This window comes from Phyllostomus discolor, chromosome 1 (assembly GCF_004126475.2).
Source record: "Phyllostomus discolor isolate MPI-MPIP mPhyDis1 chromosome 1, mPhyDis1.pri.v3, whole genome shotgun sequence".
Taxonomy (NCBI): domain Eukaryota; kingdom Metazoa; phylum Chordata; class Mammalia; order Chiroptera; family Phyllostomidae; genus Phyllostomus; species Phyllostomus discolor.
The window spans coordinates 189,585,430-189,610,296 of NC_040903.2; the positions used below are offsets into that span (position 1 = coordinate 189,585,430).

Consider the following 24,867-nt stretch of genomic DNA (forward strand, 5'->3'; position numbering starts at 1 on the left):
TCCCAGGAGAAACCCAAACCCACAGCTCTGGGCTGCTGACTCCCCCAGGGTCCTTCATTTAGCAGGAACGGGATCTAGAAATGCTGCCCTGGATAACCTGCTGGAACTTGAAATGCTTCTATCCAATGAGCAAAGTCACCACCACCAGTTTACCCACCTCCTGCCCTGCCCAGGCTGAGCCAAGCCTTTAGAACAAAAAGGGAACTGCTCCCCTCCACAGGGCTCTTCTCTTAACTATCTTGGCCTGTGCAAGGGCAAGAAGACACCACCACCAAGAAGGATAAAATAAGTTTTTATTTATAGTCTTATAGTAAAGGGGGAAGCCTTATCTTGCAAGACAATTCTTCGGCAGTATGTACAACATACTTTTTATTTCCATGGAATGGAATCAAACACGGACTGAGACTACAGAGTATACACTAGAAATCAGCAAATGCCAGGAACAGCGTAGGAAAAGACAAAGAAATGAGGCCTAAACACACAAAACCCTTCACTGGGATCTGCTGACCGCAGCCAGAACCAGGGCTGGATCACACAATAGGGACAGGTTCCAGAACAGGAGGAAACGGAGTGGGGTGAGGGCTGGAAGGGGCCGCACTGGGGTGCGGGTTTAGTACCAGGTAAATTGCTCTTGGTATTTACATACAAAATCAGTTGGCTCTATTTCTTAGAAATACACACGAACGAAAGAAAGATTTGATCATTACTTTATGAATCTGTCGCTTTGCTATACCGACGTCATCAGAAATAGGGACAATTCACTCAGATTCAAATTTCAGTAGCAGGAAATAAATATCAAAACATCATCACTGGCCCTCAATACAAAACCTCTACCCCGCCCAGTCCCCCCTCCTTGCCCTACCCCCTAGCGGCCTCTGGCGGCTCCCACTCCACTGCGGACGAGCCCCACGCGTACCACGCGAGCGTCCCGCCGCCCTCCCCGCGGCTGGCTGAGAGACGCAGGAGGGAGACAGGCCAGGGACTCTGTGCTGCGGATCTGTCCCCACTTCCTCTCACACCACAAACTTCTTCAAGGACTTGGTCTTGGTCTTTCAACAGGAGCGATAAATAGCTTTTTAGGAAAAAAAATCCTTAAAAAGAAGAGGGGGTAACTCTGATTACTTCTTAAACCAGTCATCTTCTTAAAGTAGAGCAGTCCACAGATTCACAAAGTCTATCAAACAGAGGTGAGGGTGGCCCGGGAGGAGAGGCCTGGGAGGGGCGGGACTCCTCTGGGCCTGTGCCCAGCAGGGCTGGAGGAGCTGGTAGGTGGTCAGGACACCATGTGCTCAGAGGTCCGGCCGGCCGTCTGTCCTCCACAGAAAAAGCTGCCAAGTTGGGGTGTTTTGGTTTAAAAATTCCTGGTGGGGACAGGGAATCCCTGAAGGGAAACGTTAAAAAAAATAGTGGAAATGGGGAAGGAGAACGAGAGCTGTTGTCCAAGAGCTTCTATGTAAAAATAAAATTAAAAAAAGAGAAAGGAAAAAAAAATAGAGTCTCTTAGATGGTTCTGAGGGTTCTAAGGATGAACTGAAAGGAGGATGAGACGACGGAGGAGACAGACAGTTTTTATTGCTGGCCTGCCCCGCGGAGCTTAGCTGGCCTCCATCCGGAGTTTCTTCCTGCTTTGGGGCTCTTCGGGCTCCGACTCTGAGCTGGAGTCCGAGCCCCCATCGAAGGCAGAGATGGTGCTGCCCTTGGCGTTGGTGTAGAGGCTGTTGTCTGAGGAGGGGTAGTTGGTCTGCAGTTGGGCACTCGACCTCGCCTTCTCCAGTGCACGGACTGAAAGGCAATCAAGCGAGCGGGTTACAGCCTTCTGGAGACTGGGGGAGTAACTGAGTCTCAGGTCAGGGTCCAGCCTGTTCTTCCGAAGGGGTTGCTGGCTGCTGAGGCTCAGGGTGGCTCAGAAATAACTCCCTTCTGGCGGCGGTTCCGCCAGCACACTTCATTTCCTTCCTCCCTTCCAAGCCAGACCTGGAGCCCACCAGACAGACATGGCCAGCCACTGTGCAACGCCACCCAACCCTAAAGAGAAGGTGTGTGATGTTACCGTCCTGCCTTGGAAGCCCAGTGTAGAGACAGGAGCACAAGCTCCCTGGGGGACCCAATGGTGCAGTGACAGAGGAGAAGCTGGCCTGGCAATGCCAGGATCCATAGGGGTGTGAAGGCCACACAACAGCAGGAAAGGATGACATGAGATGTATCATCCAAAGAAAAGTTTTGGCTTAGCTCTCATGTACAAGATCCACTTGGAAAGACAAGCTGGACACTTGCAAGCAAGTCACCAATACACACAGAATACCTGAGCCTTTCGACATACAGCCCCTACATGCAGGCTGCTCGGCCTGGTAACCAACCCGCTGCCACCTCCCTCTGCCCATCCCTCAGTTCAGCTCATCTTGAGCCTGCCAGGTCAACCCTTTTATTTTATTTTAATTTCATTTTATTTCAGGTGTTCTAACCCAAGTGGTTACTTGCATTTCTTTTTACTTGCATCTTCCATGAGGGAGGAAGAGAAGTGAATTCCCCAGGAACAAAGAACTTGATCAGCTCTCGCTTTCCCCTGTGGTTGTAGGAAAAGGCGGATGTGAGCATTGGAGAACAGCATGGGCCTGGCCCATAGGCTGCCCTGATTGGACTACCATTGGCACTGGGGAGAGCTCACTGTCCCTGAACACCTGGAGTTCCTGGTGCTTACAAAGCACACTCCAATCCAAGGACCTTAGCTCTTTTGAGACACCTGATGCCAGGTGTGACTCCTACTACAGGCAGAACACCTAAGCCCCAAGAGGAGAGAGAGATCAGGTCAGAAAAAAGTCTCCAGAGGTCCAACCCCTAGACTCCACTGCTCCCTCACTGGCAGCTGAGATCCTTCCTCAGGATGACTAACACTCAACTACTCAGAAGCAGGGCCGTGGCCGCTTAGGAGCACACACTCCACAACTGCTTCTGGTTCTGCAGGCCCAGGTGCAAAGCCCTGGCCTGGCCAGAGCATCGCAGGGCCAGCTGCCCCACCAGCTCAGGTGCTTACCTTGCTGCTCCAGAAGAGCATTCTGCCGCTTGAGGTCATCAATATCTTGCTGGTGTGTGTGGTTTTTCCTTCGCATATACTGGATATACTCTGTGGCTTTGTCTAGGATTTGGGCCCGAGATGCCTGTTGCAATATGAGAGAAAGCAGAGGGGGCATAATAAAGACCTAGTCCAAGCAGTGAGGAAACTGTCTTTCTGTAACAGCAGCATGGGGGAAGGGAAGCAGGAGGGTGAGGGGGGGCAAGGCTGAGGAAACAAAGTTATCGCAGCTGAGTCTTCTTTGTGCCTGTCAAGCTACCAAGTGCTTTAAACAGCTTACCTCACCAGCACTCAGAGGTAGCTCCACGGGAACCCGAGGCCCAGGGAAGTTTACTGGTTTATTCAAAATCACCAGCTAGACAGTGGTAGAGCCTGGATTTAAGCTCAGGTTCGTCTGACTCCTGAACTTGTACTCCACTCCTCCCATCCCCTTTGGTTCTTTACGTTGCTTTCAAGTCTTCAGCCTGGCTATGTCTGAAAACATGAAAATACTACTTAACTGAGAGCTTGTGCCACTCAGTCTCTGCTAGGGCCTGACTACAGGCAGCTGCCCCAGGCAGGTAAGAGCAAGATCTCAGTTAGGGCTGGCTCAGAGTGGGGGTGGATACAGAGTTTTTCATCAAGGTCCTGGATTTCAGCCTAACCCCCAGCCCACTGTGAACTATTTCCAACTAAGCCATGCTGCTGTGTCACTTTTTCAGTCTTCCTGGTTGAAAGTACTATCGTGTCAGAGTTTGATGTCAACACAGGAAGGGCATGAGATTGGGCCACTTCAGGAAGCAGCCACACCTATACTATGGCCACGGTTAGCCTAAGCACTGCCCTGTCAGAGGAGTAAGTTAATAAGCCAATAAAACAGATGTCTGTCTGGTCACTCTGCCCCTGTAGGAGGGGCGCACTTGCCTGGATGATTCCCTCTGGGTGCGAACACAGCCAGAGTTACTCACGGCCAGGCAGCCAACCAGCTGAACTGGTTGAATGGTACAAAGCCAAGAGAAATGAAGCCCACGGCAAGGTAGTCTAGTAGTTCACGTGTAGCATTCATGCCACCCAGGGTCCTGAGAAGTAGCAAAACTTCTTACTCGGGGCAGGGCAGTCAGTACTTGACCAATTCTGTATTATAACCCCACAGGGTTCCAAATAACCGGCACACACAGCAGAGGGAAAGGGGCAAAGAAAACATCTGTACTCAGGCTAGCGAAACTTAAATCCACTTGTATTAAACCCCGACAATCTCAATTTATAGACCTCAGGCTGGGCTGGGTAGAGAAGTTTGCAAGGCCTGGGTTTATTTACCAGTCCTTACAGGAACAAGAATTTCTAGGCTTTCCTCTTACAGGACCCTTAAGGCAACTTCCTCAAAAGGATACTGTTCATATTTAACCATTTTTATATGGTGCAAATTATGTGCAAGGTACTGAGCAGACACTGTGGGGAAACAAAATGTTATTAGTCATGGTTTCTTTCGCCCAGATGTTCATGTATTATCTAGCTGAGGAGATAAACATATCTATACACAGACAAATCACAGGGTAGTACAGACGGGGTATTAAGCAGATTAGGAAGGCCACGGGAAAGATGGTTTCTACGAGGGAGGCAATGACCTACTGCGGGCCAGGCACTGGCCTTGGCTCTGCATGCATGCGAACACACAGACACACACGCAGCCCCCTGAAGCAATGAACCCTGGGTTAGACTGGGGTGGCATGTGGGAAAAGGGTCACTCTGGGCTAGGGGAACAGCACAAGCCAGGGCATGAAGGTACAGTCAAAGCCAGGCTTATTTTTTTTAGTTAAGCCAGTCAGCTTATGTAGGAAAAATGAGAGGACCTAGCAATGGGGGCTTGCAACTGTGGTTGCAAGGCCACTTCAGATGCTGTTTCTCATTTCTGCCAAAGGGGGACTTATATTAGGTGATTAAATATGGTGATTAAAAATAAATATTGTAGGGTAGGCGGTAGCGTCAAGGAAGAATTTGGGAATCCAGGAGAGAGTGCTCCCTGGGCTCTGTCATTAACAGGCTCTACCTACCAATGCAATTATTTCTCTCCATGGCAAATCCTTATGACTAGAACTTTCCTCAGACCCTACCCAGCTCTCCAAATGATACGCACTCTGTCACTGATCTAAGTGCTGTGCATACTGACATGGCGGACTCGCTTTAAATTTGCCTATTTTTTTTTCAATTAACAGTTTCCAGAAAGTAACATTAGCTCTTATTTAACTACTCATTTGAATCTGGGACTAAGGGTAAAAAGCAAAATCTCTGAATGATAAGAGTACTTCCTTGCAAATGCTTGGGGTGATAACTTTTAATGACTGACACAGAATGCCATGGGAACAAGAGGCCTTGGAAGGAGGCTGGATTGGTATAAACCCAGCACCAGGCCTCCAGCAGGCTAAGCACAGCCCTTCCTCCACTCCCTGCCAAAAGGACAATGCCAACCACTCACAGTGCCCGACTCCTTAGCAAGTCCAAAAGAATGGTTTAATTAACTGAAGTTTGCTCTTCCCAAGGTATACAACAAGTAAAATCTTGTAAGAAAAATTTAAAGCACAAAATATAAAACTCCTGAAAATTTACAAGTACACATAGTCCAGGGAAGAAAAAGTGTAAGGTTGAAGCCAGAAAGTGCTCAATTCATCCAGAATTCCCTCCTCCCAGCGTTCTAAATCATGTAAGTTCATGTGAACAGCCATAGGATTAAGGTGTGGGCAAGCCCTTCCCTGCTTTTATGAGTTTACCATGTGAACAGTGCACTATGAGACCAGTAAGAGCCCTGGGCTTTATGGCATGGACTGGAGTGGCCCTGGGCCTTCAGTTTCTGTGTTCTGCAACAGGGTCATTTAGCTGAGTCGGCAATCCTCGTGTGATTGTGACTGAGCAGAGAGAGAACAGGCTGTCACCATGTGCATGGGTTGACACTTATCTTTGGGTAACCAGTAAGGGCCTGAATCATTTTTTTCCTGCTAGTTTTTAAAATAAGGCACTAACTCTTGTCCTGACTTTCTGAGCAGAAAAAGATCTCTTCAATGGGTTGGACACAACCCTGAGGTAGGAATAATGGTGGCCAAAGAGACTCAAGAGGACCTGGACCTTCTCCATAGCAGTGTGAGTTAATGCAAACTGGCTCCTCAAGCCTCTCCTTCACCTCTGGGAGCTATGCAAAAGGATACTGGACAGCCTTGCAGGTCTTGTCCCAAAGCCATGGTTGCACATTTAATACAAATGATCATGATGATAATGACAACAGCTAAGACTTCCTGAGTATTTACTAAATGCTAGGCATCCTCAGACAACCTGCTGATATATTATTTCCTCTCTTTGGTTATAAATGAGCAAACTGAGGCACAGAGCTGTAACTCACCTCTTGTTGCATAACTATTAGGCAGTAGAGTCAAAATTTGACCCAGGCCTCCAAGACACCCCCATTTTGGGAAAAAGGGGAGGCTATGAAACTAATAAAAAACATCAATAGACTTAGAGGGACAGAACTGTTATGAAGAGGAGAGTTTGAGCAGGAGGAAAAGGACTGTAAAAGAATCACCTGATTTATCCATAAGGATGTCCATGAAGACCCTGGGGAGGGTAGTACTCTCAGAGGAGTGAGAGTTTAGGTGAATCATCTGCACAGATTATGGGTGCAGAGTGAGTTAAAGCTGAAGCAAATATGAAGACAAGTCTTAAGCTGTTTTCCTTTTTCTTTTAAAGATATATGAAAACCAAACAGGCTTCTAGCAGAGAAGTAGCAAACAGAGAAGAGCCTGAAGATGCAAGATAGTTTTACAGAAGTGTCTGAACCTGGCTCTGGGGGAAGGGGAATGACAGTCCCCATAGTGCTGTGGCTTCATTACCTAAGAAGGGTAAAACCTAAATGGACAATGGAGAAAACTCGGTCTGGCCATGGGGCCCAACAGATTCCTGTCCCTGTTGCTGGTGCTGCAGCTGCCTGCACACCTGCATCCCTGCCCACAGCAACAAGGAGACTGCAGCAAAGGGTCAACGCAGCCTCCAGAGGTGCCCACTCCGACAGAACAGAGTGCACCCACCTCACGTGCTACAGCAAGAATCAACCACATATTTGACTGAAGGCCCCACACTTAAGAGCTTCATTCCAATTAGCAGCTTTTTAAGGCCCCAAATGTTTCTTTGTTTCTTCTCAGCTTACTTTAGTTTATAAATTGTTCTTTTATTTTAACTCAAATGATTCTTAAAGTAGTTAATACTGATGCTTAGGAGGACAACTAAGGTTACTAAATGCCATTTAAGGCAGTGGTCCTCAAAACTTTACATATAAGGTAAAAGTTCCCCAATTGCTGGAGTTGTAAGTCCCACTACAGTAAACTGGACTTGTGTAGAACTCCCAAGCTGTTTTAGAAAGCAGACTGGGAGAGACAAGGAAGAGGAGAGTGGCACTCGACTGCTAACATGAGGAACACCACTGCTGCTGCTGAGGGTCCTGACGCTGACTCCAGAAACAGCGATCTTAGTTCTGTTTATCACTCTCTCTTCCTCACTACCCAAATCTGATCCTACTGGATTGACGTTACAGCTGCCTTGTTACGCCGAGACCAAAATGCCACATCCTGGGGAATGAACTACTTATGACTCACCAACTGACACCTGCTTTACTGTGCACTAGTTATTTTATAGAAAATAGAGTCATCGTTTTCTAAAATCTGCACAAGCTTGTACACACATCAAGGTAAGGGAGGCCTAGAGCGAAGCCAGGAGACATTTTTATTTGAGTAAGCCATCTTTTGAAAAAAAAAATGAAAGATTTTGCAGAATAAATTTTGCATCTGGATCAAATTCATTGCAATGCAGAGGCCCCATCGATGCCGACAAGAAAAGCTGCAAGGCGGTGGGATCAGAGCAGCATGGCCGAGCGACGCCCCGCCAAGGCTTTCTGCTGCCACCCCGAAAGACTGTGTTGTCATCACAAGGGGAAGGCAGAGCTATCGTGTCCTTTAAGGGGCCAGTTAAAGCCAGGAGTCAGGCATTAGTTTAAGGGTCAACACAAATCATGTTTCAAACCTTTATTCTTTATTCTTATGCCCTTGGTAGTTTGAAATGAAGGTGTGGCTCTTCCCCAACAAACTTTAACTATGAAGGACAGGAGCACACAGTTACCCAAAGAGGAAATGCCATTAGCAAATAAACATGTGGAAAAGAATTTAGTCTCACAAGCAACAACAAAATACAAAATTACTACCTTTGCCTACTAAATTAGTTGCGCCCTCCCACCCTCCAAATTTCCAGTATTGGTAAATTGGTACTCTCAAAAGACACTAACAAAAGGATAATTTGCTTGAAAAATAAAAGAAAGAAGACATAAAAACAATCCTCCTGAAAAGCATGTTGGCAACAAACAGCAAAACCAGACATTCTTACCCCTAGACCCAGGAATCCAACTTCTGGAAATCTATGGGAACAGCCCCACACACCAAGGTGGTAATCATGACATTATTTGTAAAAATAAAAAAATGGAAACAAACTAAATGATCAACAGAAAGATGCCTAATGACTAAATATAGACACTCCATCACTTGGGGGTGGAAATCATGCTATGTAAAAAATGGTAAGCTGTAACATTTAGTCCATGTAAAGCATGAATAGAGAGACCAGAAGGAAATACACGCAATCATTTACTTGCTTTTCAGATTCCATCAATAAACCCATGAATTTAATAATAGTAGCTTTTGTGGGAAGAAACAAAAAGGAGGCAAGTTTCTCTCTTTTTCTTTTTTTAAAGATTTTATTTATTTCTTAGAAAGAGGGGAAAGGAGAGAGAAAGAGAGGGAGAGAAACATCAATGTGTGGTTGCCTCTCATATGCCCCCTTATTGGGGACCAGGCCCACAACCCAGGCATGTGCCCTGACTGGGAATAGAACGGGAGACCCTTTGTTTTGCAGGCCAGCACTCAATACACTAAGCTACCCACCCAGGGCAGGACGCAAATTTCTTGACATCCACTTTAAGATGGCACCCAATTTCAGTCACATTATAATAGGCGTGGGGTGGAGAATGTATCTGTGCATCTTTGAACTGCAATGTCTCATACAATAGCCACTAGCCATATGTGGCTAATTAGCACTTGAAATGTGACTAGTCTAAATTGAGATGTGCTGTAAGTATAAAATACATGCTGGATTTTTAAGACAGTGCAAAAAGATAATGCAAAATATTTCATTAGTAATGTTTAATATATTACACATTGAGGTCATCCTTACTTTGCATATTAGGTTAAATAAAATATATTATTAAAATTAATTTTGCCTGTTATTTTACTTTTTACTGCGTCAGCCAGAAATTTTAATTGTATTTAAATTATATTTAAAATGTATTAATTTTTAAAAAAGATTTTATTTATTTTTTTAGAGAGAGAGAGGAAGGGAGGGAGAAGGAGAGGGAGAGAAACATGTGGTTGACTCTCACGTGGCCCTCACTAGGGACCTGGCCAGCAACCCAGGCATGTGCCCTAGACTGGGAATCAAACTGGAGACCCTTTGGTTTGCAGCCTGTGCTCAATCCACTGAGCTACACCAGCCAGGGCAGTTTCTGTAATTTTGTTAGAGGAATAAAGGCCTTATAACCAATCCCTATCCTTCCAAATCTCAAGCTGGAGAAGGCATGAGGCCGAGTTTCCTGGCTCTCTAGTCCTTTCCACAGGAGCCAGCCCTCCCCACTCTGCACTACAGAGACTTCCAGAAGGATGGACACGGCTCCTGCCCTCAGGTAGTACGCCCGCTAGTTAGGTGTAATATCATCCCGAAAGAAGAAAAACATAGGAGAGGCCCCACAAAGGGCCAATGAGGTTAAAGGGAGAGTGAAACCATGGGGTTTTCCGGACAATGAAGTGTTTGATATGAGGCCTGAGGGTGTGCGGGGAGATACACATGAAGGCACACGAGCAGGAAAAACATGCATAGTTTAGGGAGCCCCAACATCTTCTCGGCAGTGAGGCTGGAGTTGGACGCTGAGGAAAGGCAAGAATGCAGATAAACTGAGAATGACATTCCTAGGGAAAGACAGGAAGATGTATACACCTCCACAATAAGGGAAGAAGGAGAAAAAGCAGGAGGGCAAGTTGGGTACCTTATTTAGAGAACATGGAATGCCAGTCCTTACCTCCATGGGCACTAAAAAGACCTCGGAGGTTTTCAGCAGCACATAAATAAAGTTTACAGAGAGCTCACTAAATCAGTACATTTACGGTTGCTGAGCCCAGAGCTTAAGGAAGACTTGGGCAACTATAAACAATAATTCAAGATGTAGAAAATTTAAGAAGAATATAATTGCTCAACTTGGAGTCTAGCCAGGTAATAACCTTAATGAGTAATGAGGTGAAATGGCTAGGGCTGCGGTTTGCATTTCGTTTACGAGATATTCCCTACAGCCCAGATATGATGTAGAAACAGTGCTGCTGAATAAACTGCTTGCCTTAACAGGTGTCCACCAGAATGAGCCTCTCACAGTGCAACGTGGCCCAGGTGGACGGAGGAGCCCTTCCTTCAGGTAACACTCACTCTGCACTCTACCGTGTGCCCTGCCCCAAAGGAAGAAATATGACCAATATCTACCTGTTAAGGAAACCAGGCTTTAATGGAGATGAAACAGGTTACAGAGCTCAGTGTTTTAACCTGTTACTTGATTCTCAGAATGTTATCTTATTATTGTTAATTGTTAGGAATAATCCTCTCTCCCAACGAGAGCAAGACCCTCAATAGTAGACACCATCTATTGTACCTTCTGAGCCACTCTAGCACTCACATGGTTCTTAACTAAGCAGGTGAACACAACCATGTCAGCTGGTGCTGTTTTTGTGAGAGGGCTCAGCAGGCCCACTGCTTCCTCTGGCGCACTCATTCCGTGGTACCACTGGGAACTACCATGTGCCAGGGCCTGGGACAGGGGCTGACAGAAGCAGTGCCCTCATATTCTCACCCAAAATGGAGGAATTCTGAACTTAATACTTGCTAGAAGAAACCTGTTTTTCTTTATTTTCGTTTTAGGTCATACTCCCTCTTTTTAACACAACTCTATCTAGAAAGGAGAAATCCAGAGCGCAACTGCGTGAGAGAGCAATTAAGTATGACAAACAGGCATTTAGCAAGAGACTTAAAAGATGAGAAATCTCTACAAACCATGGCACAGCTACAAATGGCAATGTTGGAAAAGAATCTTCTATCATTAAGTCAGCCAAGCTAAGGAGACAGTGTTACTGGATGTGGTCACTCGGGTTCAGGTGCTGGGGCTAACTTACCGGGTGGAGGGCAGAATTATATCCTTATGTAAAGGCAACTGATGGGCTGACCACCAGGTCTTGTCCCCCACATAAACTGGGGGAGCTCAGTGCCAGCAAGCCTTTGGTCAGCACTCCCTAGTACCCAATCTAGGACTGTAAAAACAAATAATAATTCTGTTCATGGGAGTCTATGGGAAAACCCAAATGGACTGTCAACTGTAACTCACAGAAGTGATGTGGACTCAGAAAAATTAAACTTTAAATGATCCCCAACTCTCTGCACTTCAGTGTTACCTACACATGCCAATCCAGAGCAGAGTATCTAAGCAGCAGCCTAGGTATGCCAAGATTACTGGTTTTACTAGGGGAGCCTCCCAAAAACAAGATATAAATATTTAAGCAAAAATTTCTTTAAAATACAGTCTCTGACTTATGATGGTTTGACTTCCAATTTCTTGACTTTGAGATGGTGTAAAAACGCTATGTATTGATCCTGTCCTGGGCTAGTCACATGTAGCACGATCCTCTCATGATGCTGCTGGGCCGTGGCAGTGAGCCACAGCTCCCGGTTGGGCACATGATTGCCAGGACAAATAACTGATACTCTACATGCACTCTGTTGCCAGCATTTTTTGCATACTGTGTTCTGAGCATATTTAAGTAGGCTAGGTTAAACTATGATATTTAGTAGATTTGGTGTATTAAATACATTTCTGACTTATGAAAAATTACAGTGAGTTTATCAGAACAAAATCCTATCATAAGCCAAGAAGCACCTGTATCCTTAAACTGCTTACCCCTACGGTGTGGTAGAAAGATAAAACTTGGCAATCAGCAGTGCTGGGTTCTAGTCCCTGTCCATAATCTAGGCCCCTGGAGTCATGATCTTGAGCCAGCATCCTCACCTCTGATACAGTAATAATGGCAGGAGCAAGCAGCAGTAGTGTTTGTCCAATTACAATAGTAATATAATACCTCATGAAACTGCTGTGCTGATTTAACTACCTCGCAATACAGATGTCAGTTATCAATAATTTTTTAAATTAGGCAAAAGATGACCATTCTTCATAATGTTTATGTCCTAATAGAAATACAGGATACAAAGGATAAACAGGGTTGAAGTCTTACATGTCAAACTTTTTTTTAATACAAGAATCCCCCAATCTTTGTTAGGATCCAAACAATCCAAACCAAGCACTGGTTTCTCTTTAATAAAACAAAAGACTTAAGACACGTACGACAGCTAGGCTGAATGCTCAAGAAGTCACAAAGGAGACTAGAGGCTTTCCCTTCAAGAATCTAATATCCCTGAAACAGGGTAAAATAATCACTCATGATTATTCACACAATGTCATAACCTTAATTACTGCAATCCAAATCAAGAATTAGCCAATTTCCTTTGGGTCAAATACCACATTTAAAAAAAAGTTTCAACACTTAGTGAAAACTCGGAAGTCAAGAGACCAAAGTTATTCTGTAAGACTCCCCGCAGATTTGTGCAACAGTGCTGGCAGATAAGGAGATTAATGAAGATTGTGGAATTTAGATGAGAAGGGGTCGGGGTTCCACCGGAGCTAAGAGCCGGCTCCTTTATGCACTCTCAGTGTGCAATATGTGAATTGAAACACAGGGCAGGATTCTGAAATGGGAAAGGCACCTGTAAACTCCCATGTTGGGGCTTTGTTGACGGGCTCTATAAAACCCGGCCCCTTCTCTACTCCCCTCCCCTAGTCTCTTACTTCTCTGACCTCACCTCCTGCCACTGTCCCTTTACTCATTCCACTATAACCACTTCGACCTCTGTTCTCCTTGCTGGGCCCAGGAATGCTCCAAGGTTCTTGCCTCTGGGCTAGTACACTCACCTTCCCTCTGCCAGTGGTTGCTTATCACCAGACAGATGCACAATTCTTTCACTTCTTTCAAATATTTGCTCAAATATTGCCTTGACATTGAGTTTTCTTGCCTGCCCTAATGAAAATGGCAACCCTTTCTTCCCTGTACAACTTTTTCCATAGCACTTATCTGACTACATACATAGGGTCTGGCACAAATAAAGTCCCTGTGTTATAAGCTGATTTATAGCTCATACTAAATCTTTTTGGTATGAGCTATACTAAGTCTTTTATTACAAAATCATAAGCATGTAACTCTGTAACATAACAATATCACACTCAAGCACACCATATAGCATTTTAGGAGAAATATTCAAATTGCTGTCCGTCCTGCGTGAGACATTCACATACCCTACCAACCACACTCAATGGCATTACTTCTGCTGGATCCTGTGTGTGTGTGTGTGTGTGTGTGTGTATTTCTTTTAATTTGCACCCAAGAATATTGAATACGTTCATTGATTTTAAAGAACAGAAAGCGGGGGGGAGAGAGAGAAATATCAATTGCTTGACTCTTGAACATGCCCCAACTGGGCACCTGGGCGCAACCCAGGCATGTGCCCTGACCAAGAATCAAACCAGTGAACCTTTGCTTTGCAGGTCGATGCTCAACCAACTGAGCCACGCCACTCACAGCAGTATTTTTAATTATTAGTTCATTTTCTATCTTTTCTTCATCAGAAGAACTTCTATTTGTCTATTTTGTTCACTGCTGCATTCTAGAACAGTGCTTGGCATGTAGCAGATCTCCAATAAATATTTGCTGAATGGAGTGAGTGAATAAGTGAATAAACAAAAAGGCCAAAATTAATGACAAACTATTCAGCATGTAAGACTACCAAATTCAAACCATCAATTCCTTGAAGAAAGGAGACACAGGATTTAGGATGATGTGATTTTAAGGACTTAAGGAAGAATGTAAAGGCAATGTGAAATAGGCTGGATAAAGAAAAAAAGGCATAGTTGAACTCCCATGACCTGCTTCTTCAAAAGTGTTCTCAAACTTAAGAGTGTCTGAGAGTCACCTGACCGCTTGCTTATTAATAAACAGATCCCAGACCTGCCTCCAGAGAGGCTGATTCAATAGTGATTCTGATGTGGGTGGTCCATAGGCCACATCTTGGAAACACTGCCGTGGCACCACTCCTGGTTAGACGTGCAAGTTAAGAGAAGGCAGTTCTGCCCGTTCAGCTCACCAAAGCCATTTTAAGTGATACCAGGGCATAGCATAAGCACTATCAACGGTTCAGACATGCAGACGGTAATCCTTTGCACGTGTGCACTTTGATTAAAAGGGTGAGTCTCTGTCCCCATCATAAAGATTTCCTGTGGTGCTTTAGACAGTGTTGCGCCCAGGAATGCTGTTATTCCAGGTAAGAACCTTGGTCCAAGGCCATTAAACCACGTCTATAGTAAGTAGGCCTAACCCATGGTAAATTCTGGTTTTGCAATACTAGGTATTCACATGGCCTGTTTTATTGTTTTCATAAAGGTCAGACCTACCCCATGCTTCAGCCACCCAGAAAGCCACACCTCAGATAAGATATAAAGTATATGACTTACCAGAGGTATAAAGTATATGGCTTACCAGAGTGGCAGCATACAAAAAACGAAACTAAAAGTGATTCCAAATTTGACTGGATAACCAAACCAACCCAGGACCCCCACCAAAGAGCTAAATCAGGAGACCCATTTAAAGCACACCCGAGAGCAAAGTTTTTCCTAATGGCTGCTTCTTGAAACATCAGATCACTGAACCAAAAAAACAAAGGTTGTCTTCTCAGCTTGGCCACTTATACCACTGAACTGCAGCAGAAAGTGGAAGCTAGTCAATACATAGTGTCGAGGACAAAACTAACTGCAAACAGAAGTTTCCTCCCAATCCCAAGGAGTGAACCTAACCATAGGCTTTTTCACTCAAAGCCTCCAACTTTTTCAAATGTAGAAACACCTGGTACCTCCCTCTCCAGGGAGAACATTAGTCTCTGGAAGGCCACTAGTGTGGGGTAGGTGACGGGGGGTGGGGGGAGAGAATCAGTAATTTTTTTCTTCCATCTCATATGAATATAGTTCTTTAAGGGTTTTTTGTTTTTTTTTTTTTTGGTCCCATAGCTTAAAAAGCTCTTCACATGCCTTTGAAATAACAGCTGTTGGAATAGAGAGATCACTGGTGTCCAGGCTGTTTCACATACATTCCTGGGACGTTTCATTTAAGATAAGCATTAACTTTGAGCCAAATGAAAGAAATTCTTATGGAGGTGTAGGGAATCACTGACCGCAGGAATCCTTTGTGTCATCGCAAACTACTGGAGGCTACTGTCTATACTATAGTGTACTGTTATAATAATTTTTGAATGAGTAATTCATTACAAGTAGTACTAAATTAAGACAACTCCTACTGATGCCTCCTTACAAGCATCTCACGTTGTTTCCTAAGGTAGGTAAGGTGTGTGATGATCCTCCAAAGAATAAAAATTAAGGAAACCATAATACCTGAATATCCCTGCCTCCATTTCTCTCCAGGCAGGTGAATGCACTGGTAAACTCCACAGCAGGTTCCAAGCTAGTGAGGGCCAACCAGCTTTCTCAATAAACTCACCTTCTCTCCTTGGAGTGATGGGACCGAGTCCCGCAAACTGTGAAAGCTGTCTTTGATGTGGTCCCTACGTTTTCGTTCCAGTGCATTATGATGAGCCCGTTTGTCAGCCTAGAAGAAAGAGCATATTAGCAAAGTCATTCCTTTTGCTTAGGACAGGTGGGTGGCTTATAGCCTGGAAGTATATGCTGTCAGCGCAGTCCCTGGTGAATGGACTGGGAAGGATTTGTTGAGGTGGGCAGTTAGGAGTCTCCAGAATTAGGCTCTGCTAAAGGGGGAGAAAGGGGTGAGCAAGCCTTGTGACAGGAACATCCAAAGTAGCTCGATGCATCCAGCTCATGCATAAGTAAAATAAAAGTTATTCATGGGGACAAAGTGTGACTCTCCTACAGCATCATTCTTTTCTTACAACTTACTTATACGACAGAAAAACCACCAGTTCATGGTGGCCACGGGAAAGCTCCAGTGGACTCCTTCATAAGGTGGGATCAACCTCACTGTGAGTAAGCGATACCCCATAGTGGGTGCCCAAGAACAGAGTTAGGGCATTGGTGTAGTGCTCTTTCCATGTGAAGCCTCACCATGAGTCTGTTCTGGTCTCCGGCTTGCTAAAGGGTACTACTTTAAGACCTTCTTACCAAATCATACCACAGAAACTAAAACCTCTGGAAAACCAGGATGCATGAATCTGAGATCATTAAGACAAAGCTAATATAGACGCCAACTATATTCTGAGATCCCTTCTTTTTAAAGTGGATCCAAGTGGCCACCCTGCCACGGGCTTCCCCTCACGTAGGCTGTACGGTAGTTCTTAGGCAGCAACTTTTGACATGCACAAGCTCTGAATAAATATCCTCGGGCACCCGTGGCAGTTCGTGATTATTTGGCAGTGACTAAATACCCACAAACCAAGGTCTTTATCCTGTCTTGCTTAGACTCACAACGAACTCTAAGAACAATCAGCTGGAAGGGGTGAAGACTGCCAACAAATCAGGAATGGCACCGGCTTCAGGCAGAAGAGACAGTGCTGGAGAACACTGCAAGAGAGCTTCAGCAGTCCCCATTAAAGGGGCATTCCCTCCAAATGAAACACAAATGCTTACTGAAGTTAAGCAAGAACTTCATTACACCTACACCTTAAGGATTATGGAAAATAATACACTCTGAGAATTTACCCTTATACAGAAAGTTCAGGTAGCTTTAATCTATCCAGAGCACAGGAATTTTAAAAATGAAGCACCAAGAGTAAATAGCTTGCTTAGCACAAGAAAGCCTCAAATGAATCCTTGTACTACACAAGTTGCACTGACAAAAATCCACAAAGGCAAGAGTTGTGGGAATGAAAGGACTTGAAATTCTATTATCTAACCCTAGAAGTCTGAGTCACTACAGAAGAGGAGGCTGGGAGCAGCTGTAGTAATTTTAGTTCCTGGTTTCTCAAACACAGCACCTCACCTGTAGCTCTGCTTAAATGGACACATGGCTCCCATCACAGCCTTGGTTCTCCAGAACATAGCACTCATTTTCAGGGCAGGCGCCTGGAGTACTTCTAAAGCCATCCTAAATTTTAAAGTCTGAATTCACTGTAAAATGAGTGAGGAAACTGAGGGAACGATCAAGCTTAGACAGATAACTTGAGGCTAGAGGTAGTACACTATATCATACAATATTAGAGCAAGAAAACTGCAGATGCCTCTGACAGCAGTATGAAATAGCTTGGAAGAATTAAACATATTTAAGTATGTAGCCCTTTTCTAGCTTGCTGTTCTCTCTAGTAACCTACACAGGTAAATTCTAACCTGGACTATACCCATTGAGTTTGGAAGGCTAAGAGATGGCATTTGGTCATGTCTGCCTCTCCTGTGTTTGCTACATACTCCCTAAGCTGGTTTATTTACATGCAAATTAATCGCCCAGCTTTGGTCTTCAGCAGCAGCCCAAGATACTCCTGTCTACTAAATCACCCCGATTCCTGGCCCTCCTCCCAGCTTAAGAGCTGTGCACAGAAGCAGTGACACTAGAGTTACCCACAATCCCTCTTGTTGATACAAATAAAATTCTAATTGTCTGTTTTCTTTCTGGGAGAGCCCTGCAAATCTCCAAAGGCTAGAATCAAGTGAACTTGGTTTCACTCAGGCCTACACTAGAGAGGTGGAGCTAAGTATAACCTAACACCGAAATTGTCCCCACAATGCACTACCCCCTTCCCATTCACTGAGCCCTGAAAGGACTCAAATGGACAAGTCTTTTGGTTAGAGGATTGTAAGTGAACTTGGCTGAGGACCATCAGCAGAAATCTTGGCTTCTCATCTGGGGAGCCAGCCAAGTTTGAGAAGTTGGCTCAACAAGGAAAGGCAGCAGTCCACTGCCTGGTAGAAAGCCTGGGCTGGGGACTGTTGTTCTCAAAGTAGTGGATGGAATTTCTGTGGTGATTCCAGGTCCAATTTAACTAGCATAAGAATGGAATCTTAGCCCAATCCCTGCTGCCATATCCATCCCAAGCGGCCACACTTCACCAGAGTCAATTTTAAAGCTCTCAGAGACACAGCAATGACGTATTTTTCTCCTCCCCAAGCCTCACTTGAAAGAGCAAGTTAAAAATATGCAGAACTAACATGCCTAATTCCAGGCAACTCTGAACCAAGTGATACCTCTACTGGCTTGAAAGAACATATGAAAAACCTTTACACAAGGCAGAGAATTCTGTTTGGGAAACACATCCAAACCACAGATCCAGCCAGCCAGATAACACACTCCCCCTGCAACCAATTCATCCAAACGGAGGGCCAGGTGCCAGGCTTATCACTGCTTTGTTAACTGTCTTCACTTGATGGCAACCTTTTTTGAAAAGGGCTAAGGTTTCAGAGTTGAGAATCAAAAACTGGGTGAAGAATCCTAGTATAAGGCATCTGAAATCCTCCCATAAACTTGAAACTATAGCTGTTTTTTTTTTTTAACTAAATTAAAAAAGAAGTCCAAACAATTGTGTCTGCAACAAATAACGCTTAACTCTGATGATTCAGCTTTCTCTCACCGGTACTAAGACGTTTCATTATAAAAGTGGGCTGTACCAAACAAATTCTAGGAAGACAACAGAGGTATTCTTGGGCTGCACGACAGGCCCCCACATTCCTCTCCGTCGCACCATATACGAGCAATGGCTGGATGCTGCTGCTCTTCAAGTATACTGGATTTGAGGTTTCCGCCAGAAAACCCTGCCTTCAGGGCATTCCGGGCTAGCAGGAATACTAAAAGGCTGAGCGGTCCTGAAGAGTGGCCCACAGATGCTCTACAGGAACTCCAGTACCAAATCGCTTCCAGCTTTGACATCTCTGCCAAGATTTTTATTCAGCCTCTCAGTTTTATTTCCACCAAACTTTCCACACTGGCAGCCAGAATAAAAATCTTCACCTACAATTTGTCCATCTCTGACACTAACAAGCACACGTATCTTAAGTGTTGTTAAACGTTGAAAGCAAACATTATTTTGTTAGCCAAGAAATTGCTAAACTGGCAGGAGGTCATTCAAGCTAAGGAGGTCTGTTCAAAACTGAGAGAAATCTTTTTAAGTTATTTCATTCCAACTTATTTCATAGAGAATGCACCTTCATCCAAGGCATTACATCAGTCAGCAGCCTTACTTTCTGTAAGTTCTAGGTAGGCAAACAGCATGGGGAAATAAATACTGCATTACTGAAGAATGCACAGGTTCTCCAGAACAATGCCATTTCTTGCAGGCTACCTCACACCACCCTTTCTGTAAGTGGAGTCTTCTCAATTCCAGTACAGAAATTTCTCAGCACACAAGGAACCAGAGTTGCTTATAGTTATTAATAGTTATATAGCTATTCTTATTACACAGTAACACTGAAAACACATAGGCTCAAAATGCTTATCAGAAAAGTTCTATTTATTTCATCTGATAGATGGGAAGAGGCTAGAATAAATAAAATGGAATTTCTAAGGAGCTCATTTTAATCAACATGAAAAAACAGAACACGAAATAACGGGCAGCCAGAATGAGATGCTCACTAAGGTCCTTAATAGGAAGCTGTCAGTTTCAACTTCCCAACACCTCTCCTGCTTGAAGCCCGTTACACATTTCTAACATCCAATAAATACAATGTTTTCAAACTTTTTAAAAACAATCATGTGGTGCCTAAAAGAACTTGGTAACACTATTATCCAAACATGCCACCGTACTATAGCCTTTTAAGAGAGTAAGAATGCTTTGATCAGGAAATTTTAATTGAAAACCAAGTTGGATTCCTTGATCAACTATTTCACCATTTCAACTATTTCAATTATTTCAATACCACCGGCATCTTGAAAAAGGATAAATGTAAGAACACCCTGTAATCTAGCAAGCATATTTATGAAACAAACCTGGCATTTCTGTATCACTGCCAACACTCTAAGCAGACACAAAGCACACGCATCATACAGCGCTTTACCGAGCAACTAATTCCAGGTAAAACAGTAGTTTCCAGAGTAAACTCCAGTCTCAAAGGCAGCCAAGCTCATTCCCTTCTGAATACACTGCAATTCCTAAAGAAGCAAAGAGCTCTTGAGAAGTTAAAAATATTTCACACCATAAAGGTCCAGAAGTGAAAGCGCACAAACCCTTTTCAAACGCCGGACAGGTACACTGTAACTGCAGCGTGCCACTGTCTCGAAGGATGAGAAGCTGATAAAGAACTTGGGTTTTCTGTCCAACACACTAACCGGACATTTATAGTAGACTGTTGTTCTTTCCAAAAGGGCTTCCCCAAACAGAGGTAAAATTAAAAGACCACATTGCAAGAAATACACTTGCTCCAGAAAATTATCTTTAAAATTCGAAAAAAAAATACTAAAAATAACACCAGTGGGATTCTGAGGAGGATTAAATTTGGTAATAAATATATTGTTTGGGGTTACTTCCTTTAACACAGCTTACTGGTCACTGAAGAAGCTGTTTTCCGTTTGCACTGAGGCAACAACAAAAATTTATCGAATCAGTTTCACTTTCTGTTAGAGTTAGCTTCACTTCCTAACTTTCCTTGTGAAGTGCCCTACGTCTCTTGCTCTCTTGCGCAGTACGTCTGTAGCTATTGTAGTGATGTTACAAAACATGAATGTTTCCTTTCATATTAGGACCCAGTAAAAACCTTTCCCAAGTAACTCTGTAAAAGTTCTATATTCCTAACTATGTGTTTATTCACAGTCTGCATCCTCTTCTGAACTAGGCAAAGCTTAAGAATAGTTTCTCCTAATTTTAAAAAATATATTATCTATATTAAATATCAGGAACTAAACAGATGTATTCAGAGAAAAATAATGAAATCCTTTTTACCCTACATATTTATGACAATGGTTTGATATAATAAAAAATTTGTCTATTGCTTCTTCTCTCCATGCTCTTGTGATTATCCTGTGCCAGGCAGTATTTAGAAGTTTCAGCAAGTAGACATGTCAAATTAAGAACAAAATGTCAAACCCACTCCCTTTACCCACTCCCCCAAATCAAAGAGAAAATTGCTAGGCACCTCAACACAAAACTAAAAATATCTAGACAGAACAATGAGATTAGCATTTTAGGAGAGTGGAAACACTTTAATAATTTAAGAAAGCAATTTACATCAATATCCATGTAGATGAATATTATGGAAAACAGAAAGCTTTTCAAAATTCAAGCCAAAATTTCACAAAGAAAATGTTTCTCTCACTGGAAAGCCAATGTAATTCCAATTCAAATAATGATTCTGCAAAGGATGCCTAACCAATCCCCATCTTTCTACCCCAATCAAGCCCCGGGGCACACCTTATCATTGTAGACTTGGAAAAAAAATGTTTAAATAGACTGGGTCCCAAACATGAAACGCTACATCCACATATTAAGGATAAAGTAGGCAGCTGAAGAAGAAGAAAAAAAGTAATTGAATTTTCAAATATCTGTATAAACATTAAGTATCTGACAATACTTCAAGGAGAAAGAGACATTCTTTTCAGGGGCTTTTAGCCAGGGATAATTTTTAAAACCCCTGGAACAACTGCATCCTTAGATTTTATGAAAATATTAGTTCTCAATAAATAAAATTTTTCTTAATGCCTATGTGCTTGGACAAACAGCAGAATCTTTGCTTGCTCAAATGAAGATATAAGTAAGAGGACTTACTTTTATCCTGTGGTAATTAAATTCTTTGATCACAGGTATGAAAGTGACATCCTACAAATTCTAACAAGCTCCCCAAACAACTGGATTGTCCCACACATCCTTTTAAAAATCAGAAAAATAACATAAAGGGTTTCTAATGTTTCTTAAAAAATAAAAAGGCCTGGCAACACTAAGCCCTCATTCCCCTACAACAACTCACTGGAGTGTAGTGGCTGCCTTTTCAGGAGGCATGTGTTCTCCAGCGCCCCGGTCCTCACCTCCGCTCTCTGCTTTGTTCCTGACTATCTCACAGCCTGTGTCCCCCAGAGGCCTCTAAATGCTTGACGCCCGTTCTATACACTTCATGTGTTCCCAGCTGTCAAATATTAGGCAGTGATGTATTTATTTCTCTCCCTTTCTGATTCTGATTTATTTTGCCTGTTTTTTTCATTCTCTAAGCTATTCATGAAATGCCCACAGCACCGTCTCATTCTCCAAAACCATGAAATTAGTGTATATCTATATCCATATCAATATTCATATCTATATCCACAAAACCATCTACTGAGAAAATCAGTATCAAAACCCTGAGATATTACTGACAACGGTGTATGGTCTCAACCATCACCCTTTAGCAAAACTATCTCTGCAATGCCATTTTTCTTCAACAATTTTTCTATATTCTTCATACCTCTCCTTCAACTCCTATATAGCCAGACCACAATAAGCTGTATGTGACACTTTCATATTCAACCTTTGGTTCCTCTACATTTCCGATTTCTGCATTAGACGAATACCACGGCACACTAAATTCTATGGGTCTACAGCAGTCACATGACTTTGGTTAAAGGTGATTACTGCCTGTGGCTTCAGCTTCACTCAACTACGTAGACACAGTTTAGAATCTACTTGTTCCAAAGCAAATCTTTCGACCACCCTGCCCTGAAACAATACCTTTACTTCCGAATGTTAGTTCTCATTTCCGACATAAATAGTGACAACTAGATTCCCCCATCTGAAAGCTACAGAATGATTCATTTCTTTGCATACAGCTCCTCTCACTCACCCAGTCACTGGAACTTATCACCTGAGAATGTAGAATTGTAAGATTTGCAACCCGCTCCCCCCACTTAGAACCCCAGAACAAGGCCCCACCTCACCTTAGCGGTTAATAGGAGAGATTACTACAATATTAAAAATAACAGAATGATCTTTTTTCTCTCTGACCCCAAAAAGGACTAGAACTGAATGGAAATGAAAATGAAATGGAGAGTAGGAGACGTACCGCAGATTGAAACCTCGGTTGCTCTTCCTGGAATAAGAGAGAAAAAAAATAGAAAATACAGAAGTTATTTTTACACTTCATATTCAATAATAAGAAAGAAAATGCCGGCGGCGGAGGAAGCGGCGGGTGGGGAGTCAGCCCGACCCCCCCTCCTTCCCCCACACTCCCATACCCCCAGCGGGATCAGGCGGCGCGACAGGGGGGGTCCCCGAGCACAGCCCCTCCTTCCGGGATCCGACTCAGGCCGGAGTGGGTAGGAGCACTATCTCCGGACCTCGGACCCAGCTCGGGGCATCAGGGCACTCCAACCCCTATCTGTCTACTCTCAACCCCCGGGATCCGCAGGTCAAGGGAGGAGGGAGATCACGGACCCAAGGGGCAAGTCCTAGGCGCCGTCCCTTTCCCCAGAATCCGGACAATGGGATCCTGGACGCACCCTGTCCCTGTCCCTTGTATCCTGAGCGGGATAGGGTGGGAGCTGGAGGCCTCAGCACCCTCCTCCATGGGGGGAGGCAGGGATCCCAAAGGCCGCATGTCTCCTCCCCACCTCGTCCCAGAAGGCCGCTCCAGCTAGGAGCCCGGAGGGGAGCAAGCCAGGAGGGCGACGGAGGCGGTCCCAGCCCCGGGGTGGGGAGAAGGAGTCGGCGGCTGCCCGGCCCCCTGCCACGGTCGCCCCGCTGAGAGTCTGGGCCGCTGTCCCCGCCTGACAACCCGCAAGAGAAGGAAGAAGCCCCAGGACTCACGTCGCTCTCCACCTCGATGTCATCGTTATCGCTCATTTCCTACGGCCCAGGGAGCGGCCACTGCAGCAGCGGTAGGGAAGGGGAAAGGGTGGAGGGGAGGGGGAAGTCACCGACAACAACAAGCGAGTCCCACACACACACACTCACTCACTCACTCACTCGCTCTCTCACTCACACACACTCACAACACGGCGAGAACCACCTCCTCACTGCAGCACCGGATAAACGGCGGCACGCACGCCCGGTCGGCCCCCTGACACGTGACCGGGCTCCTCCCGCTGTGGCCGCTGAGACTTGTAGTTCTTGTTCCTTTGACTGGCGGCCCAGTTAGCGCCAGGAAAACTACTAATCCCATAAGAAACTGTATCCAGTCCTCGCTAGCCCTGCTTGTTGACGGAGCCCAGGGCGCCTGCGTATCCCCTGCTGGGGAGGGCGGAGAGAAGCGCCGCAGTCCCTGCTGGGAGTCGTAGTCCCTAGACCGCGAGTTGTCAGGTTTCCTCCAGAGGCAGCAGTGAAGGCTGCTGGGAAGACAGGACACGTGGAGGGAGCTGGGGCTCCTAAAGCCGGGCACCGTCTGAGTGCTGGGCGCCCGGCCCAGGGGATAGGGTGGAGGCTCTGGGGGAGTAGCCTGCTACTTAAATAACGCAGCCTCTGCTTGGCGTGACTGGTTTTACTTTGTCTTTTGAGTGCCCTGAGTCGCCCTGCACTGTGTCCTGGGGCGTAATCACCAGCTGGGGGGGATCCTGCTGTGGAGGATCAGGGGGCGCGGCTCGGGTGCACACGAGAACCCTTGGGATCTGGTTATGGGGAGGTGTCAAATGGCAGGTGTTAAGTGGTGTTACAAGACAGGCAGGATGACCCGCCTCGCTGAGGACCAGCTCCCAGACGTGAGAATC

At 44.7% G+C, this 24,867-nt stretch overlaps 1 protein-coding gene across 5 annotated transcripts; it reads right to left on the bottom strand.

Annotated features, from left to right (window-relative positions):
- Positions 1-275: 275 nt before the first annotated feature.
- On the bottom strand, positions 276-24,238 carry MAX (MYC associated factor X). Of its 5 annotated transcripts, none has more exons than XM_028505689.2 (5): positions 23,972-24,233; positions 23,229-23,255; positions 15,811-15,918; positions 3,032-3,155; positions 276-1,782 (listed from the first exon to the last, which is right to left on the bottom strand). In XM_028505689.2, exons 1-5 carry the CDS (start codon positions 24,005-24,007, stop codon positions 1,595-1,597), a joined length of 483 nt encoding a protein of 160 aa, XP_028361490.1. In that variant the 5' UTR covers positions 24,008-24,233; the 3' UTR covers positions 276-1,594. The 5 variants fall into 5 exon arrangements, with proteins under 5 accessions (XP_028361490.1, XP_028361489.1, XP_028361492.1 ...); XM_028505688.2 differs by having other exon boundaries at positions 3,032-3,161; positions 23,972-24,157; XM_028505691.2 differs by lacking the exon at positions 23,229-23,255 and having other exon boundaries at positions 23,972-24,238.
- Positions 24,239-24,867: the final 629 nt, after the last annotated feature.

Coding starts and splice junctions, on each gene's coding strand:
- MAX (XM_028505688.2), bottom strand. CDS start 24,007: ATGAGCGATAACGATGACATCGAGGTGGAGAGCGAC. Junction 23,256..23,971: donor ACATCGAGGTGGAGAGCGAC/GTGAGTCCTGGG, acceptor CTCTTATTCCAG/GAAGAGCAACCGAGGTTTCA. Junction 15,919..23,228: donor AACCGAGGTTTCAATCTGCG/GTACGTCTCCTA, acceptor TCTTTCTTCTAG/GCTGACAAACGGGCTCATCA.